We start from the raw sequence: 15,304 nt of genomic DNA on the forward strand, positions 1-15,304 counted from the left end.
TGTTTTATGAGGGTTCTCGTACTGCCTAGGGCGCCACGTCCTTGAAGGCCTGGTGCTGGCCGTTTTCGTCGGAGAGGAGACGATTGGTACGGATGGTGGCTCGTCTGCGGTCACTATTTTCTTTTGGCGTTTGGAACCCTCGACCTGGGTCGTCTGTATTCTGGCCTGCTGAGCTTGTCTCTGCATTCACCTCAGCTGGGTTTTTGTCAGTGGTTCGGCCCTGCCCCCAGGTCGTGCATGGTACCAACGGTCATCCCGCGTGACCCGCGGTTTGAAAGTCTTGACTTGCCTATGGGCGGCCTCGTCTCCTGTTGCTTCGATTCAGCTGCACCAAAATAGATTCAGCTGCATCCTCAACTTGTGATACTCGCAAGTGCACGAGCCGTTTGGTAGTATAGCATATGTAAGTGCGAGGTCGATCCCACGAGGATTGGTGATTGAATGATCCAATTCATTTCCCCTACATAAAACAAAAATGAAAAAGAAAATAAATAAAGCAAGAAAAAAGGAAATAACTCAAGCAAATAAGTTCCCAAGTTCAATTAGATTAATGGATTGATTCTAGCTAAAGTATGATTAAGCCATGGTGTTTGGTCAAAACCTTGTGTTCCTAATTCCCTAATTTGATCATTTGTTGTCTAACCTAAAACTAAGCATTAGGAACCCATTAAGCATAGAAGAACAATTTAAACAACCAAGCATGTATCTAATCCCTGTTGTCGAATGTCCATACATACTCTTCCTATTCATAGTTCAATTCGAATTAAAGCATGGTGTCTACTCTTAATTCAAACCAAGATAGCTAACATGCAAGCCTAAATGGTGATCAATCATTCAAACTAGCATATTAACTTATAAGCATAATGAATAAGAACAAAAACCATAATTGAAACTTGGAAACTAATTAAACTTGAATACTTAAGAAAGAATGTACATTACAAATAAAAGTAAAGTGGAACTAAGAAAACTTGAAGGAAAATTTAGTAAAAACATTATTGTTACAACAATTGACAACTTGAAAGGAAACTAAGAGAATTTGAGGGAGAGAAGGGAAGGGAGCTCTAGAGAAGTGTTTGAGAGCTCCCCCCTTGGGGTGTGTTTTGAAGCTTGAAGGCTTCTCTATTTATAGGGCTAAGAGGGAGGAACAACATGATGAAATCCAACACCACCATTCCTCTTTTAATACAACCCATAACTCACACTTCATCTTGTCTATGTTAGTGTGGTTGGAATCAATCTCATCCCATACTTCTTTTGCTGCACCTCAAGCTTTCTTCACATGGGATCAAAGGTGATCAATTGTGGCTGCCTTTTGCTGCCAACCCATGTGGTCTTCTTTTGGTTGTTGAACAAAAACGAGTCTTCTGAACCAGACTTGGTGTAGGAAGGCCAGAGGTTTCAAAACTTATCCAATGGGGCTCAAATTTGGATATGTTATAGTAGACACCCATTGGAACAACGTCTATGAAGAAATTATTCCCATCGGAGCAGTAGAAGTGTGCGTTTTGGGCCTTGCAAGTTGGCAGCCGAACAGAGACTGGAATTGACTTCATTTCATTTCTTTGCTTTACATGCATGCACATGCTTTCTCTATAATAGCTCCAGCATGTACCAACTTGCTCCTTTAGAATTTCATAGCTGGAATGCCTCCCCACTTCACTCATTATGTTGGATCCAAAGTCAATTGCAGCATGGGTGAGGCACATGGCTTAAAGAAGGAGACAAGGCTCAAAGCTGGCAGCTGCAAATCCTCCTGAGCATGGTTCAGTCTTGGACGGGCTAAGGACTCCACATATGTTCAATTGGGCTGAATTTTGGATATGTTATACTAGACACCCAATTGAACAACTTTCATGAAGATATTCACCTCATCCGAGCCCCAGAGAATGCTGATCCAAGGCCAAGAAGTTGACCTACGAAACTGGGCTGGAAATGGGCTGTAGCCAAAATGTGTTTGTCTTTAAGCTCATATTCCTCATATGCCAATCAGCCCTTAACATGCATGGATTGCATCATTTCCTATCCAAAGTCATCATTGTTACCTAAATGTCAATTAACTGAAAGATAAACACAAAAAGGATTAAAAGCACAAGTTTAACTCAAAAACATAACCAAATCATAAGCTAGAAGGGTACAAAATGATATACAATTATGAACCGATCAAATACCCCCAAACCTAGATTTTGCTAGTCCTCGAGCAAAACAACACAAAACAAAGTTAAAAACAAAACAAGAAGTTAACTAAACCACTTCCGCAGGTAACTCGATTGCATTGAGCATATGCAACAAGCCTTTAAACCTCTAGGCATCCCTAGTAGGAGGAGTTGTGTCTCCTGAGGGTTTAACAGAAACGATACCCACAAACGTTTTACTAACTCTACAAAACAAGGTGGTTAGAAAACTTATTAGATTTGTTAGTCCTTAAGCAAAATAAAATAAACACAAAAACCAAAATAAAAATAATTACAAAACCAAAATAAATAAATAAATAAATAAAAAATGTAAAAAGTAAACTCAAAACAATCTTTCCGAACATTTTCTGAAGAGAAATGACTCATGCACATGACTCAAAAGTTAAAACTCAATTTTAGACATTATTTACAAGGCGGCAAAGTTCAAAGCACAACATGCTCAAAGTGTATAGTGTGATAGCCAAATGCAACAAATTCTCCAATCTTAGTTTTTACACAATTTCAAAAATCATACCAAACACAAATGCAACTTCAAATCTCACCAAAGTTGTCCTCTCACAAATGAATCACTCAGAAGAGGGCTACAATGCAACACTCAATTATAAACATGAGATTAGAGTTAAATCATAAGGGACTTAACTCAAAAATAGGAAGATGAAGAACTTGCATTAATATGATCTCAAGAAGGATGCCAAACACTTAAAAGTAGAAAAATGAATGCAATTCAACCACATGACATTTAAGATCAATTTAGGTCTTTATTATAGGTTGTAATGAGGCCAAGGGTGTAAGGTGAGTGAGAAATGAAAGGTATGGATAATACAAAGTCCAAGGAACTCAAAATGTAAGAGCATAAAATAATAGTTTACAAGACTTCGAATCATCACGATTAGATTTTTTTCTTTTACATGATCAAAACTCCTTATACCTTCATTTACATTGATTCACACTCCTTTCCAAACACCAATTTATTTTGAAGGCCCAAAAATGAATTTTCAATCAACCACCACTTAATCACAACTTCTTTTTTTTTCTTTTCTTTTCTTTCACCAATTGTGTGAATTTCTTTTCTTTTTTTTTTCTTTATGTAATATCCCTTCCCAAACTTAGCATGAAAAACACATCCGAATTAGAGCTCATGAGTTCCTTAGAAAGGTAAATATTTGTTTTTCGGGCTAAGGCGAGGAAATATAATTGGTAAAATGAAAGAAAAGGTTTACATGTAGGCTCAAAATGGTTAACAATGGAAAATCATGCTTAAGCATGCATAAGGTTAGCTTGAAAGGCACAAACGATCCAAAGAGGGCCTTAATATCATTTCTTAAATGTCATGAAATCAAATTGCAAAAGAATGAATGACTTTTAAGTGTTCAACCAAATCAATGAATAATGAGATCAAACAACAACTTTGATGACAAGAAAATAAAGAGTATGTGTATAACACTCATGAAATGAAGCACAAGGCTCAAAAGCTCACATTATATGGTTATATAAGTCTAATTTATGCTTGATACAATTCTTTAGGTCATGCAAATCCTTTAATTGGAGAATTATGAAACAAATGGCAAGTGCAAAGAAGGTTTCAAACATATCATGCTAGAACGATGCCAAATTAATTAATTAAATTTTTTTTTTTTTAACAATAGAAATTTACAAGGAAGAAAAAAAAAATTAAATAATAAATAAATAAATAAAATTCAATTTTCATTTAAGTCATGCAAACATTTATCACAATCTCATCAAATGTGTTCGGAAAGTGAATAAAATCAAAATCAAAATAAAATAAAAATAAAAGCAAGACTTAAACAAAATAAAATAAAAATAAAAACAAGCAAATAAAAAAATTAAATTAAATTAAATTAAGGAAAAACCAAATTTACATGCTAAACTCCAATACCCCCAAACCTAGAAATGAACATTGTCCTCAATGTTTAAAATTTAGGCACAAGCAATGTCAAAAATAACAAATGAAGGTATTAAAGCAAATAATAAAAAAATCACAAAACACACAAGAATTAAAATACCAAAAAAAATAATTACAAAATAAAAATTACAAAACAAACAAACAAATAAAAAAGAAACGAAACAGTAAAACACTCGAAACAAAAAGCCCTAAACAAACAGTCTTACGCAAACCAAAACCCAAACGTTTGAAAGCCCAACCCAAAAGAAGTTAACCCACCTTGAAACCTATACAACGGTGGAAACCCGACCCACAATGAAATCCGAAGCCCACACGTTTTTTTATTATTATTTTTTTAATTTTTAAATTTAATGAAACGTGAATTGGGAGCGCAAAGGCGGGATTTCTGAAAAGAGAAAATGTGGTCCATAATGCCTTGGTTCCTGGGAAGTCACGGGCAAAAGAGGTGAGGGACGTGTCGTCGCGCAGAGGCAGCTATCACATCCCCCAAGCCAGAATTATTGGCTTCTTGGGTGAAGCGGGACGACTTTTTCACTTTGAAGGTTGTGAAAGGTGAAAATGCAATTAAGGGGAGGTTGGGAAATGGGTGCGGCGATATATAGAGATAAGCCGTAAGGGCCACACATAACCCAGAACCGCAGCGGCTAGGGTTTAGCAGACTAAGTCTATAAAAAAGGTAAAAAGAACGGGTGAAAAACACAAACTCAGAAACACACAAAACAGAAAAGAAAGAAGAACAAAGAGTGAGAAATCAAATGGCCTCTAACTACCCATTTTCGTTGGATCTCAACCTAGCTCCACCGACTCAGACACGAGGCCAAGCAGCGGCACCAGTATGGATGCCCTACTTTGCTTCCGCACGGGGGCCTGTGACAGTAACTGACTCAATACTCCTGGACAACGATGTTGCCATTGGAGTGGGCAGAAATCTGGTGACTCCTAAAGATATACGTGTGTTTGGGACAAGAGATGACAACCGGGTCGTGAGCGATGCCCTGGCACTGAGCGTGCAGAGTACGGCAACAGTGGCAAGTTTGGGTCATCGCCTACTTGCGAAGTCCCATGAGGTAGAGGTGCTAAAGGGTCAGTTGGCGGCGGAGCGAAGTATGGTTGAGGAGTGTCAGAGTGCTATAAAAAGCTTGAAAAGGGAGAGGGCAAGGATAGTGGAGGTGAATCGACACCAGCTAGAAGTATTGCGGGACGAGAATAAAAACCTATCAAAAATGGTAGAGTTGTACTCTCGCGACATGCGAAAACAGCTGGAGGACCTAGACCGACCGGGTAAACGCAAACAAGCAGATCGCGAGAGTAGTTACGCTCAAGCTAAGATTGCGATCTTTGGGAGCTCAAGTGATGAGCCCCAAGAAGCTGTGCGTGAAGCCCCGGAAGAGGACAGCCAGAGGGCCAAACTCAAAGCTCCAATGGTCGAGACACCAAGCACCGAGAAGAAATGATTTCCTACTGCATTATTGTTGTTTTTATTTTATTTTGTTGTTTTTGTATTTGGTTATTTTGTTTCGGAAATAAAAGTAAAGTTGCAGAAGGAAAAAGAAAACGGAAAAAGAAAGCACATCTCCCAAACTTAAATCAAACGGAAAAGAAAGCACAGTTCCATAACTAAAATAAAATAAAGATGATAGCCGAAAGGGAAAAGCAAAAACACAAAGCTCTAGAAAATGAAAGTAACGGGCAAAAACACAAAACACCAGAAAACACGGAAAAAAGAAAAGTAAAGTGAAAGTTAATGTGCTCCCCCTTGAAGCGATTAGGTCGAGCATGCCCGGGAAATCCGAAATGGTGTTGGCTCTCTCTCATCAGCATATGTCTATTTAAACCACACCTCTGCAAGCGGATGATACCCAGCATTTCTTCCTGCAAACTCAAGGAAAAACATCAAAAAATTCAGAAGCAAAACAAATGGCATCCTCATGCACTCACCTTGATGATCTCAACCTTGAGCTCTCACTTGCACCACCGAATGCCCAGACAAGGGCTCCTCCAACTCCTGTCTTCCCAAACTCCACATATCATCACGGCACGGCCTCAAACTTTGCTGAGGCAATACCGAACTTTGCTGAGGCAAGGCCGAACAGAGCAGTGCTGCTGGGTGGCATGATTGGCAGTATACTCACACCGGCAGATCATCTGCATGTGGCACGTAGGTCTGACAAGATGGCAGTGGATGAGTCCCACTCTTTATCTGTGCTCCATGCAGTCTCAGCTACCAATTTGGGCATGCGATTACTGGCGAGGATGCGGGAGTGCACAGCGCTGAACGAGGAAGTGGCTTCCTTGAAGGCTATGGTGGCAGATTTGCAGAAGCGGCTTTACTGTGCCACTCAGCATGTGGAAGCACTGCAGAGGAAAAATGATGACCATGTAGAGCTGCTGCAGATTCTACAAGTGCGAGACAATAGAAGCAAGCCATGATGATGATGAAGATGAAGATAAAGAAGATGAAGAAGAAGAAGAAGTTTTTTTTTGTTTTTTTTGTTGTTTTTTTGTTGTTTGTTTTTGTTTGTTTTTAATGCAGAGTTTGAAATAAAATAAAAATGTGTTTTAACACTCAGAAATAAACTAACTAACCATACCACGTAAATAAAATACATAAACTAACTTAACAAAACAAAAACAAGAACAAATACTCAACAGAAAAGATAACAAAGAAAATATAAAAAAAAACTTAATTTAAAAACACACGAATATACAAGCAACTCACGGATGACCAGTTAAGGGCCTCAGAAAACACAGCCAGGGGATCCGGGAAGGTTGGAGGGGTCACAATGGTCCCGCTTAAAACCCAAACTTCTTAGACACCGAAGGTGTCGCCTAAAGAACTCCTAGACACTGTATTGACGGAAGTGCTCACTGGGGTTACCATAAGTCAGCTCATATAAAAAATCTTTTTTTATTTTCTAAGATAAAAAAAACAAAAACAAATTAAGATAAAATGAAACAACAAACCATAAATGAAAATGAACTAAGTACTCTAAACAAACTCAAACAAACGAAATAAATTGTTGTACTAAAAGAAACAAACCAAGAAACCAAAGAAAAACACAAACAGCACTTTCTATCACCTATTTATCACCCTTTGGACAGATTCGTTTCTCTGTTTTTCAGCTTCGACCTGTGTTCAGTTTTTAGGCCATAACTTTCCAACCGCAAGTCCAAATTTCACGTTCTTTATATGGTTGGATTCAGCACAGAAAAACAAAGAACCCAACGCGGACCAAAAGGCAAAAACAATAACAGAAATAAACAGAATTCAAAGAAGAGAAAGGATTGAAATGCTCCCCCTTGAAGCGATTAGGTCGAGCATGGATGCACTTGGAGGTCGACTTCTCCCATTGCTCCACACTTCCCATTCTTACGATTGAGGTTGCCATCTCTCTCCATTTTTATTAAGCTGTCATAAATTGCTAAAACCAACACACAAACTTGAAATGGAATTAAAAGAATTAGGAATGCACAATAGAGAACTAAGTAGACTTTAAACATTATAAATAAATAAAAAGTAGGAAAATCAAATAGAATCAAACAATGTTACCGATCCCCGGCAACGGCGCCAAAAACTTGTTGCTTCGATTCAGCTGCACCAAAATAGATTCAGCTGCATCCTCAACTTGTGATACTCGCAAGTGCACGAGCCGTTTGGTAGTATAGCATATGTAAGTGCGAGGTCGATCCCACGAGGATTGGTGATTGAATGATCCAATTCATTTCCCCTACATAAAACAAAAATGAAAAAGAAAATAAATAAAGCAAGAAAAAAGGAAATAACTCAAGCAAATAAGTTCCCAAGTTCAATTAGATTAATGGATTGATTCTAGCTAAAGTATGATTAAGCCATGGTGTTTGGTCAAAACCTTGTGTTCCTAATTCCCTAATTTGATCATTTGTTGTCTAACCTAAAACTAAGCATTAGGAACCCATTAAGCATAGAAGAACAATTTAAACAACCAAGCATGTATCTAATCCCTGTTGTCGAATGTCCATACATACTCTTCCTATTCATAGTTCAATTCGAATTAAAGCATGGTGTCTACTCTTAATTCAAACCAAGATAGCTAACATGCAAGCCTAAATGGTGATCAATCATTCAAACTAGCATATTAACTTATAAGCATAATGAATAAGAACAAAAACCATAATTGAAACTTGGAAACTAATTAAACTTGAATACTTAAGAAAGAATGTACATTACAAATAAAAGTAAAGTGGAACTAAGAAAACTTGAAGGAAAATTTAGTAAAAACATTATTGTTACAACAATTGACAACTTGAAAGGAAACTAAGAGAATTTGAGGGAGAGAAGGGAAGGGAGCTCTAGAGAAGTGTTTGAGAGCTCCCCCCTTGGGGTGTGTTTTGAAGCTTGAAGGCTTCTCTATTTATAGGGCTAAGAGGGAGGAACAACATGATGAAATCCAACACCACCATTCCTCTTTTAATACAACCCATAACTCACACTTCATCTTGTCTATGTTAGTGTGGTTGGAATCAATCTCATCCCATACTTCTTTTGCTGCACCTCAAGCTTTCTTCACATGGGATCAAAGGTGATCAATTGTGGCTGCCTTTTGCTGCCAACCCATGTGGTCTTCTTTTGGTTGTTGAACAAAAACGAGTCTTCTGAACCAGACTTGGTGTAGGAAGGCCAGAGGTTTCAAAACTTATCCAATGGGGCTCAAATTTGGATATGTTATAGTAGACACCCATTGGAACAACGTCTATGAAGAAATTATTCCCATCGGAGCAGTAGAAGTGTGCGTTTTGGGCCTTGCAAGTTGGCAGCCGAACAGAGACTGGAATTGACTTCATTTCATTTCTTTGCTTTACATGCATGCACATGCTTTCTCTATAATAGCTCCAGCATGTACCAACTTGCTCCTTTAGAATTTCATAGCTGGAATGCCTCCCCACTTCACTCATTATGTTGGATCCAAAGTCAATTGCAGCATGGGTGAGGCACATGGCTTAAAGAAGGAGACAAGGCTCAAAGCTGGCAGCTGCAAATCCTCCTGAGCATGGTTCAGTCTTGGACGGGCTAAGGACTCCACATATGTTCAATTGGGCTGAATTTTGGATATGTTATACTAGACACCCAATTGAACAACTTTCATGAAGATATTCACCTCATCCGAGCCCCAGAGAATGCTGATCCAAGGCCAAGAAGTTGACCTACGAAACTGGGCTGGAAATGGGCTGTAGCCAAAATGTGTTTGTCTTTAAGCTCATATTCCTCATATGCCAATCAGCCCTTAACATGCATGGATTGCATCATTTCCTATCCAAAGTCATCATTGTTACCTAAATGTCAATTAACTGAAAGATAAACACAAAAAGGATTAAAAGCACAAGTTTAACTCAAAAACATAACCAAATCATAAGCTAGAAGGGTACAAAATGATATACAATTATGAACCGATCATCTCCTTGGCCAACCGAGATACTGGGGGTTTGTGCCCCTAATAGATCGAAAACGGCTCTGCTGGCTGGCCGATGGTCGTACTGCCCGCCGAATTTCTTCACAGTCGGTTGAGAGGGCTCATCGGCCTTCCTTTTGTTCTCCTGCAGTCTGGGCTGACCGATCTCACACTTGCATCGGTTGCAAAACACCGGCTCTGGTTCGGCCAACGACTCCTTCCCTTTCGCCGACCGGTGAGCTTCCCTATATTCGACCCGGGGCTGGGCGTTGACCATGTTGACGACAAGTGGAGGGAACGGCTTGGAGTCAACCTGCATGGCCGCCTTCTCCGGGAACTGGAGCTTCTTTTCGTCTATCAACTTCTGGATGACGTCTCGCAGGACGACACAGTTGTTGGTGTTGTGAGACCAAGAACTGTGGTACTTGCAGAACGTCTTTCCTTCGAGCTCGTCGGGTTTCGGAATTTTATGGCCGAAAGACAATTTGACCTTTTTCTCGGCCAATCGCAGGTCGAAGATAGCCTCGGCCCTTGTCAAATCAAAAGTGTAGAGCTTCGTTTCTCGAGCCGCGAATTTGGCGTCGGGAATCTTTGTGCGGCTATTGTCGGCCTTGACAAGTCCTTTGCAGACGAATGGTTTGTCTATGCTGACTTCGGCTGAGCTTACCTCGACCTCGCCGCTCTCGGCCTCCGCGGTGCCTTCTGCTTCGGCATAACCGACGATGGGATTCCTGTAGTAAGTCCCTTTCGAAGCCGTCTTCTTCTGCATTTCTTCCTTTAACAAGGATTCGTATCTGTCCACCTTGTTGATCACGTCATGCATGTCCCAGAATTCGATTCCCTGGAATTTTTTCCAGTATTCGAACTCCAGGCCTTCCTCGGCCATTTTGACAAATTCCCTTTCTGGTAGATTTGTCCGGCACCAATTCCTGCATGTTTTGAACCGCTGCAGGTAATCGCGAGGTGACTCGTCTGAAGCCTGGCTCATTCTTGCTAGCTCGGCGACCGTTATTTCTCGGTTGGTCTGATAGAAATCTTCGTGGAATATCCTTTACATGTCAGACCAATCCCGCACCGAATTCGGTGAAAGGTTTATAAACCATGAGAACGCCGCGCCGGTCAGAGAGTGAACAAATAAACGGAGCATTTGGGCGTCCGAATCGGCCTCTCCACACTGGGCCGTGAAACGGCCTATGTGTTCGATGGAGGAGGTCTGCCCATCCCCGGAGAATAGCATGAATTCTGGCAACCGATAGTTCCGGGGAAGGGGGGTTCGGTCAATCCCTGGTGGATACGGCTTTGTATACCTTGGCGCTTCCGGCCGCCTCTAAGCCAGACCGTCCTCGATCATTCGCCAGACGTCTTCAAATCGAAGCCCTTGGGGGGCCACTTCCTATTGGGCCGCAAACGGCCGCGGTTGTGTGCGGGCGTGCCAGCACAGTCTACCGTGCGTCGAGAGAGTGTTGTGTTTGGGTAAATGGTTAAGTGGTGCGCCTGTTTGAGTCGACACCTGCCATGTGTCAGATACACACAGGGTTCGGCTCGGATTCCAAAATGGAAATTGGGTCGAGTCCTGTCATATTCTCACTGTGAAAACCCTACATCCATTCTCTCCAGCCCAAAATAGTTTCTGACTTAACCATCAGAGAGGGCTCAACTGGAATCAATTCCAATTCGCTCTTGTTCAGATACTGTTCTAAGTGTGCAGGTCTTCCCTAGGAGATTACTCATCTACGGGATTAACTACGAGCCCAAGTCCCTACCATAGTCCAAGTCATACATATAAGGAGGATACGCGGTTTACAAAGTTTATCCCCCTGTTCACCCAAAAAAAAGAAGGGGATTATCATCTCTTGAATATGATATATCAAGTTAATTTGGTCTCAAACTTTATTTGTTGCTACATCAAGGATAATGATGAAATCAACCAGGGCAAACTCATCCATGTTGGAAATTCCAAAACAAAATAGGTGAAAAAAAAAAACAAAACTCTGGAGAATGTAAGAGAAATAAATGTAAAATACAAATTTATTAAAAAAAAAATCAGGAAATGTCATACGCGCTTGCTCTTTCACATTAGCCATCCACAGAGCGCCAGTGCTTTCAAGAGAGGGTCTTTTGGTCATTTCACAAAGCCTATTTTTCTTGGACATACTTAATTGCCCTTATTCGGCACCACATGTCCCGACCTCATTGGTGGGAAGCAGAAAACCTTATAGCCGCGTCGTATAGGAAATCTTGAAAGCGTAAGTGAGCTTGGAGACCGTACGCTCTGTAACTTCGCGGGAAGAAACCCTAGTTTCTCTGATTGCACTTGCCTTCCAGAGAAGTAAAAGGTTTTTGCTAGGATATGAACAATAGTTCTTCTTCCAAATCGCACGGTCTAGATCAGCCTGAGTTAAGTGGGCCCACGCCAAAATCACTGCGCACCAAAATGGGCAAACCAGAAGACAGTGAAAAGAAGGTAACCTTCTTGTTTCAAATTTTTACAATTACCCATTTCCTAATTGACCAAAGCAAGAATGCCCAGATGCCCAAAACTGGTTTTGGAAATAGTTATGAACCTCAACTTCAAGACCCTGTTTTGGGATTGATTTGTTTTGCCAAGTATTGTTTCACATTGTATAATGTGTTTATGTTCTTGTTATGGAGGATGAGAGTAGATCTTTGTTAAAATTTTAAAAATAAAACTTTTTTTTTTTTTTTGAATTGTTGCCCATTATTCTAATCAGCAGAATATTGTGAAACTAGTTTTGAGCACATGCTAATACTATGAGTCCATGTTTTGAACTTGAATTGTAGTTTTTTTATTGTATTTTTTTCATGTAACTTTGTGTAGATTTTTCATAAGAAACTCAAAGATGTTGAGATTAGTGTTCCGATAGTGTATGGCAATATTTCATTCTGGCTCGGTAAGAAGGCAAACGAGTAAGTATTGTTCATTGTGCTAGGTTTATTGGCTTCTTGAGTTACTTAAATGAGAAATAGAATATCTGATTACATTTTGTGATATTTAACTAGGTACCAATCACATAAGTGGACTGTATACATCCGCGGGGCAACCAATGAGGATTTGGGAGTGGTGATAAAGCGTGCTGTTTTTCAGCTGCATTCCAGTTTCAATAATCCCACAAGGGTGATCGAGTCACCACCATTTGAGTTGTCAGAATGTGGTTGGGGCGAATTTGAAATCGCTATTACTCTTTTTTTCCACAGTGATGTTTGTGATAAGCCATTAAACTTGTGAGTTGTTTTAAATATCATCTTTATGTGACTTACTTGGTAGTTGGCTTGCCATTTTTTTATTTGACACAGTCTGTGTTCTTGGAATTTGGAGAAAGTGCTAAAATAATGCTGAAGAAAGGAGTAATACAAGTAAATCTAGTTGAATAGAAGCAACTCTGTGTTTTAATGTCCAAATTCATTATATTCATTTTCCATATGAGTTATTATCATTACCCTCCAGCAACACATCCTGGTATATCTCACCATATTGTTACCAAATGTGGCAACTAGATTTCGCTTAACCTTCTAATGTCTTTAATTGGTGGATCAGTTGTGCAAAGAACGAGTTTGATTGAACTACTTTATATTCTGTGATTGTTGGACATTTGTTCGTCTTTTTTCGTGTATAACATGTTTGGGCACATTAGAGTCCATCGAGTTTGATTTTACATTTAATTAGAACCAACCAACTTGAAACAAACAAACAACTGTTTCTTCTTTTTCTTTTTGTCATACATTTGGTACTAGCTACCCATCCGGAAGCTGAACTTGATCTTTCACTTGTTACAGATTTCATCATTTGAAGTTGTACCCAGAGGATGAGTCTGGTCCTATGTCAACTAAAAAACCTGTTGTCGTGGAATCCTATGATGAGATTGTGTTCCCCGAGCCTTCAGAGGCATTTTTAGCTCGTGTGCAGAATCAGCGAGCTTTAATTGTGCCCAGATTACCTGCTGGCTCTGTTTTGCCTCCTCCTGGTATGAATTCCTTCTGCTGTGCTGTCTGTAATTTCTCTTTATCATGTCATGCATGTAATAACTACTCCTTTTCATTGCATTTAGTGCCAGTTGAGGATCCAAGTAAGAGAAAGAGAGGTGACACCAAAGATCATCCGATGTCCCAGTGGTTCATGAATTTCTCAGAAGCAGATGAGCTGTTACAACTTGCAGCAGCTCGTCAGCAGGTAAGCATTACTTTGTCTGAAATTTCTGGATATAGATTTGCTTTGTGAGCAAGAAGAGCTGTCACGGTGTGTGTATTCTTGGCAAAACCTTTACCTGCTGGCACTGAGTGCCTAGGCTTATTGTTTTTGCATATTAAATTTTTTTGTTGAGGGACTTCCTGGGAGAGCTCTCCATTCTTACCCTTTGTGCACTCAAAAAAGAACCTTGGTTATAAGTTGAAGGCCTTTTTTTCATTATTAGAAGTAATTCACCCTTCTCATTTATATATGTATGATCAAATGCTGTCCCTCTTCTGCAGCTCTGTCTTCAGTGCAATTTTATTAGCCAGCCAGCCATGGATACAGGGTTACAATGTTTGAATCCAAGAGTGTGTTTTGTAAACCCCAGAGACCAGCCAGCCATGTACTACCACGCTAGTTTTAGACTGAACAGTGTTTGGTACTCAAATGCTAAAAAATTGATTTATGATATTGGGGCGAAAACCAGCCAAAACAAATAACAATAAATCAGCATGTGTTTTGCATTTATGGGTCGTATTGCTCTCACGAACCTTACTCTGATCAAAAGACTTAAGATCCCATAGGTCAGCAAACAACCATTAGAGTTTCACCTCTTGAATTGCCAGTCACGCTTGGTGACTGGGCCAAGTCACGTACAAGAGGCCTCTATGAATCAAAGTTCATATGAGGAAAATAGAGTGAGGGGAACCAACCTAAGCATGTGTTTTGAATCCTGAATCTTCTAAGGATTAATGAGATGCATTCCATGTTGTAGAGATATGAGAGTATTTGATGTTTTGGCAAGAGTAGTAAGTAATGTAAACTATAAGTTTGTTTACTCCCTGTCTTAGTTAAGATGCAATAATTACTTAGTGATAGAAAAAGGCTCAAGTTAACTATACTGACAGTTGGCTTTAAATGGTATATTAGGTTCAAGCTCATATTGCTAAATTTCGAAGAGAGATAAGTTTGCTAGATGGACAGCAGCAGCAACAAGTGAATTCTGTCTCCGACCAGTGAATGTACATTACCTGCAGATTTTTCGATATTTCAGTTCCAAAGTGATTTTGCAGAAGATGCTTTCAGATTGCTTTCGTACAGATGCACTCGATGACATTCAAATGTAGCAATTATATGTATTTTCCCAGCTGTGGAGAAATTTTGTCCTTTCGCATTCTTTTATTTTTCTGTTCTACACGAATTGGTGGTGTTCTTCATCACAATGCGGCTCTGTATTGATAAACAATTTAAAGGAAGAAAGTATAAGGTGGTGTATCTTCACTATAATTTTTTACCATCACAAGATAAAAAAAATTTGGTTTACTTAGATACCGATTATTTATTGTCCAACTTATTTATCTTGATTTTCTGAAATTACAGATGATGAGAACAGTGGTTTGAAATTTAGGGTGTTTGATTTTCGATAGACCTAAATGTATCAAACAACTTCTGCAATAAGAATGTCATTGGTATGGCTGATGCATTCAGTCATTAAATATCATACCGGATCAATTTGCTCTTTCAATTGTTAGGTTTTCTGTGCAGATGATTATGTAAGTCAGCTTCAGATGGT

The 15,304-nt window shown here is 39.6% G+C and overlaps 1 protein-coding gene across 2 annotated transcripts; it reads left to right on the forward strand.

Moving 5' to 3' along the window:
- Nucleotides 1-11,773: 11,773 nt before the first annotated feature.
- LOC110760589 (transcription initiation factor TFIID subunit 14b-like) lies at nt 11,774-15,069 on the forward strand. 2 transcript variants are annotated; one of them, XM_021962890.2, is made up of 6 exons: nt 11,774-12,006; nt 12,382-12,470; nt 12,564-12,785; nt 13,338-13,525; nt 13,610-13,731; nt 14,662-15,069. In XM_021962890.2, exons 1-6 carry the CDS (start codon nt 11,893-11,895, stop codon nt 14,749-14,751), a joined length of 825 nt encoding a protein of 274 aa, XP_021818582.1. In that variant the 5' UTR covers nt 11,774-11,892; the 3' UTR covers nt 14,752-15,069. The 2 variants fall into 2 exon arrangements, with proteins under 2 accessions (XP_021818582.1, XP_088101151.1); XM_088245025.1 differs by lacking the exon at nt 12,382-12,470 and having other exon boundaries at nt 11,809-12,006.
- The last annotated feature ends 235 nt before the right edge of the window (nt 15,070-15,304 follow it).

This window comes from Prunus avium, chromosome 8, assembly GCF_965620075.1.
Source record: "Prunus avium chromosome 8, drPruAviu1.hap1.1, whole genome shotgun sequence".
NCBI lineage: Eukaryota > Viridiplantae > Streptophyta > Magnoliopsida > Rosales > Rosaceae > Prunus > Prunus avium.

Coding starts and splice junctions, on each gene's coding strand:
- LOC110760589 (XM_021962890.2), top strand. CDS start 11,893: ATGAACAATAGTTCTTCTTCCAAATCGCACGGTCTAGATCAGCCTGAG. Junction 12,786..13,337: donor TGTGATAAGCCATTAAACTT/GTGAGTTGTTTT, acceptor CACTTGTTACAG/ATTTCATCATTTGAAGTTGT. Junction 13,526..13,609: donor CTCTGTTTTGCCTCCTCCTG/GTATGAATTCCT, acceptor CATTGCATTTAG/TGCCAGTTGAGGATCCAAGT.